This window comes from Solanum tuberosum, unplaced genomic scaffold (assembly GCF_000226075.1).
Source record: "Solanum tuberosum cultivar DM 1-3 516 R44 unplaced genomic scaffold, SolTub_3.0 scf00193, whole genome shotgun sequence".
In the NCBI taxonomy this organism is placed as follows: Eukaryota; Viridiplantae; Streptophyta; class Magnoliopsida; order Solanales; family Solanaceae; genus Solanum; species Solanum tuberosum.
In genome coordinates this window covers 455,577-459,912 of record NW_006239118.1, presented here as the reverse complement: position 1 = coordinate 459,912, position 4,336 = coordinate 455,577, and the positions used below count along the sequence as shown (strand labels likewise).

Here is a 4,336-nt window from a genome sequence, read left to right as displayed (position 1 = left end):
TGTCTTGGGTGAGACATGCCTCATATAGAGCTGTCCAGGTAAAAAAAGCGACCTTAGGAGGTAGCTTGGTCGAAAACTTTCTTTCTCTTTATGGATAACTTCATTTTCAAATATTGTTGGGAGACTTACCCAAGAAATGGGTCAAAAAAATGGAAAGATCAGAACATGGTAATACATCTGATACTAATATGGACTACCTATATCAATTGTTGTGCTTTCTGAAATTGCATGCGCATACAAGGGTTCAAGTTTCGATCGATATTTGCAGAGTTGATTGTCCCTCTCGAAAACAGAGATTTGAAGTGGTCTATCATTTACTGAGTATTCGGTATAACTCATGCATTCGTGTACTGACCTTTTTCTGTTAGCAAGTAAAGTATCTAATTTGGCATGTAAGAATTAGCTCGCAGGATACCTAGAGGACTAATCGACTTAAAATCAGCCAACTAAGTACAAATTTGTCTCAAGGAATGAAGGCATTATATTTTGACCTGGCTTGTGTTCTGCCAGTATAGGTACTTATAACAGCAAACCGAGCGGTTTGTCTTTTGGTTAGTGGGTCCTTCTATCAGAATAAAAATTGTTTCTATATATTTATGAAGTCAGATGTGTTCAGAATCAGTATGTTAATTTTCATCAAGGAAACTTCTAAAAGATAGGAGAATCCGTTCAGCAACACATAGTTGTTGGGTTTATGATAGAACATTTTTCTACCAAAGCTGCACATTCTGACGTTTTGTGTAAACTGATTACTAGAAAAATAAAGTTTAGGTGCAGTATATGTTAAATGAGAGACAGATGATTTAAAATAACCTGGAAAGTCATTGGTGGTCTCTACTTTTGTGTCCGTCAGTTATACCAACTTCTGTATTTTGTTCATGATAATATAGGTTTGTTGAAAGTCTGATTGCATGTATATCCTCTCCGTTCTTTTGCAGTCAGCTGCCCTCATTGGAGATTTCAACAATTGGGACGCAAATGCTGACATTATGACTCGGGTATGTCCCCCATAGTACATACCCAAGTGGTTCTGTTTCCATTTCTGAAGCTGTGTTCTTTTCATTCAATTGTCTTTTCTATTCCTTTCACAGTTTCTATCAAATTGCTCGTATTCTTAGTTCTGTTTACCTTTTCATTTACCCCCTTTTTGATTGAGTTGTATTGGCACGTGAACCCCTTTTCAAATTTGCATGTTACAAGGAAGTCTTTGCAAGAAAATGTGGATTTCTTAAGATATTTAAGTAATCTTTCTTGACTTGTTTCCAGTAATGTTAAGCTCTATGCAGTGCTGGAATGTTGCATAAAACTAATTCATAGTCTATAAGCAGAATGAATTTGGTGTCTGGGAGATTTTTCTGCCAAATAATGTGGATGGTTCTCCAGCAATTCCTCATGGGTCCAGAGTGAAGGTATGACTCATTTTCTACGGTGCTCTGATTGACTTTCAGGTTTCTTATGCCTTGGCTGTCGGTATCACTGTTTTCTACCTTTTCAGTTAAAATACTTATGTCAAAGCATGTTCAAGATTATTTTTTTTTAGTTTATATAGGTCTATTCACTTCTAAACCTGATAGCACCCCCTCCAATAGCTTATAGTCTATGTATGATCATGGTGGTTCTATGTAACTATTTGCTAATATTTGCTCTTAATATACTGAAATGTAGATACGTATGGACACTCCATCAGGTGTTAAGGATTCCATTCCTGCTTGGATCAACTACTCTTTACAGCTTCCTGATGAAATTCCATATAATGGAATATATTATGATCCACCCGAAGAGGTTACACTCTTCTCTCTGTTGTTGCTAATAGCCTAGAATATTGTCTTGTATTTGATTCTGCATTTAAAGGAGCGTGGTGAATCCTATGTTGCTCGGACTCTCAAATATGTCGTCGCCCCAGTGTCGGATCCTCCAAAAAATGCACTACTTTTGGAGAATCTGACATGCACTAGTCAACATTTTTGTAGAATTCAAGAGTCCAAGCAACATAGGGTGAATCTCGCTTCCACATGGTAGCAGAGGAGGCAGATATCCCGGGTTCGAGCCTCAGTGCCACCTATTATCAAAAGAATTTTCTCGTACTTGACCCTTGAAAATAAATTAGATGCACTTGTGAGGGGCATGTTGAAGTAAATTAAAGTGTGCTCTTTCTAATAGCTCAAACTTTTAAGCGAGATGGTGACACTTCAATGTAATGGAAAATCTATAGTACTTTGAACTTACATGTGAAAAAACATACCAGAAAATTCACTCGTAGTTGTATTTAAGTCGTCCATGTTTTTCTATTTAGATGGTAATTTATGTAATTGAAATGGCCAAATGAGTTTTACTGGAAATAAATAAAGATTGCTACCAAAAAACATAATTGTAGAGATGTGAGACAATCGGGTTATGTAAGGAGTATGCTATCCATTTGTCTAATATTATTATGTATTTATTTATTTATTTATTTATTTATACAGATTTTCAACCTTAGCACAAGATTAATGAGGAATTGTCTCTATCACTATCATAACATAGAAGGCATTAAGTTATGTTTTCATAATATTATTTTAAAAGACAATCAAATTTCAAAATTGAAAAATAATATTATGAGAAATAAAATTTAAACTTGAATTAAGATAAATAATATTTATCTATATCTAGCTAGCGTTGAATTCTATCTTGAACAATATCACTATTATAAGTCATTTAGCAAATTTAAGACTATTCACAATATATATATAACAAAATTAAATTAAGTTGAAAATTGCAATTTTAAAATATACTATAAGTTTTAAATTTTAAATTTTTAACTTTTTAAAATTTGAATTCAAAGATAACTATCCATATATATTACAATAAATTAAAGTGTGTACTAATAATGTAAATTTAATATTGCTCAAATACACAAGTTAATGATTTGTATTATTATATTGTTATTATAATAAATTAAATGTATTATTAAGTGCATTATATATTTTATTAGTTATTTTTAATTATAAAATTATTACATTTTAAATTATCCGCGCAACGCGCGGGCACGTATACTAGTATTAGTTTAAAATAATTGAACCATATGAAAATGTTTAAATATTTAGAATTTAGGAAGTATTCTTATAAAAAGACAGGGTTTAAAAACCATTTTTAAGAACAAATTACAAACATAAAGATGCTTTAGGAAGATCAAACATAAGATGGCCAATTTTGTAATTATATGTAACGACCTGTTCCGTCGTTATAGAAAAGCCAACAGGGAAAAATTTTAGACCGAAAAACTTTTCCGTAGTAACTTGGAATTTCCCAACCTAGTCCAGATTTGGACGAAATCGGTGTCAGTAAAGTCTAAGGAAATCTAATAACAATTGGGTGATCTAATTATGTTTTTTATCACATGAGTAGATAGCTAAGACGTTAAGAAATCCGTACGACTTTACGGAATTGAATTCGGGTGAGAAGAACTCCCGAAACTGATCTTGACTTGAACGGGTAGTTTCTGAGTGTCATTGGTTGAAGGTGTGTTGTGAAATGGGAGTTTTGGATTTCTTAAAATTGATCATTGTTTCAGTGCAAGCCACTAAGGCGGAGTTTTCCCACCAGGGCGGGACCGCTGTGACCGATGTGGCGGGACAATCGCGATTTAAGTCTAAAATAAACCCCAAAATCATTTTATTCTGCACTTTTCGACTTTGAGAGCTAGGAGACGAGCCTAGGTGTTTTCTTGACAGTTTTCCATCATTCTTGAGGTTAAAGGTAAGGTTTTAACTCTCCGAATCCATTTTTTGATCCGTAGAATGTAAACTAGTGGGTAATTATCGATGGGGAGGGTTTTGATATGGAAATTATAATGGAAAAAGCCCTAATCTGGGTATGTAGATCAAGGGTTTGACCTAATATTGATGCTATTTTTTATAATCCGGGTAATTAGGTGTTGTTTATTGATCCTCGCGCTATTATGATTGTTTGTAGACCAAGAACAAGCGGAACGAATCCGGAAAGGGAAGAATCAAGTTTCTTAGGGGATTCAAGCTTGTTTCGAGGTAGGTGATGGTTGTGATTTTATGTTGTGTGATGTATGTTTGTTCCCCCTTCATTATAATATGTGTATGTATGTGAATGTTGCATTATTGATCACACTATTCATAAATGAGGATGATTGAATAATTGTTTGCCATGAAATCATGACTTGATTATATGATTATTAGAAAATACTTGAAATTGTGATTGTGGCTTGTTGAATGGATCGGGTGTTGCGTTCCGACACACTAACTGGGATCGGTTGCCACGTTTTGACATAAACATGGGATCGGTTGCCACGTTCCGACATAAACATTGGATCGGGTACCACGTTCCG

At 34.2% G+C, this 4,336-nt stretch overlaps 1 protein-coding gene across 1 annotated transcript; it reads left to right on the top strand.

The window, feature by feature from the left end:
• The first annotated feature begins 896 nt into the window (after window positions 1-896).
• Window positions 897-1,833, top strand: LOC102600384 (1,4-alpha-glucan-branching enzyme 2-2, chloroplastic/amyloplastic-like). The gene is made up of 3 exons (XM_015312260.1): window positions 897-998; window positions 1,329-1,409; window positions 1,666-1,833. The coding sequence occupies exons 1-3, from the start codon at window positions 912-914 to the stop codon at window positions 1,816-1,818; spliced, it is 321 nt and encodes a 106-aa protein (XP_015167746.1). The 5' UTR covers window positions 897-911; the 3' UTR covers window positions 1,819-1,833.
• The last annotated feature ends 2,503 nt before the right edge of the window (window positions 1,834-4,336 follow it).

Bases quoted from the DNA above. Each gene is read 5' to 3' on its own strand.
- LOC102600384 (XM_015312260.1), top strand. From the start codon at position 912: ATGTATATCCTCTCCGTTCTTTTGCAGTCAGCTGCCCTCATTGGAGAT. The intron at 999-1,328 runs GTATGTCCCCCA...GTCTATAAGCAG, and splicing joins ATGCTGACATTATGACTCGG to AATGAATTTGGTGTCTGGGA. The intron at 1,410-1,665 runs GTATGACTCATT...ACTGAAATGTAG, and splicing joins CTCATGGGTCCAGAGTGAAG to ATACGTATGGACACTCCATC.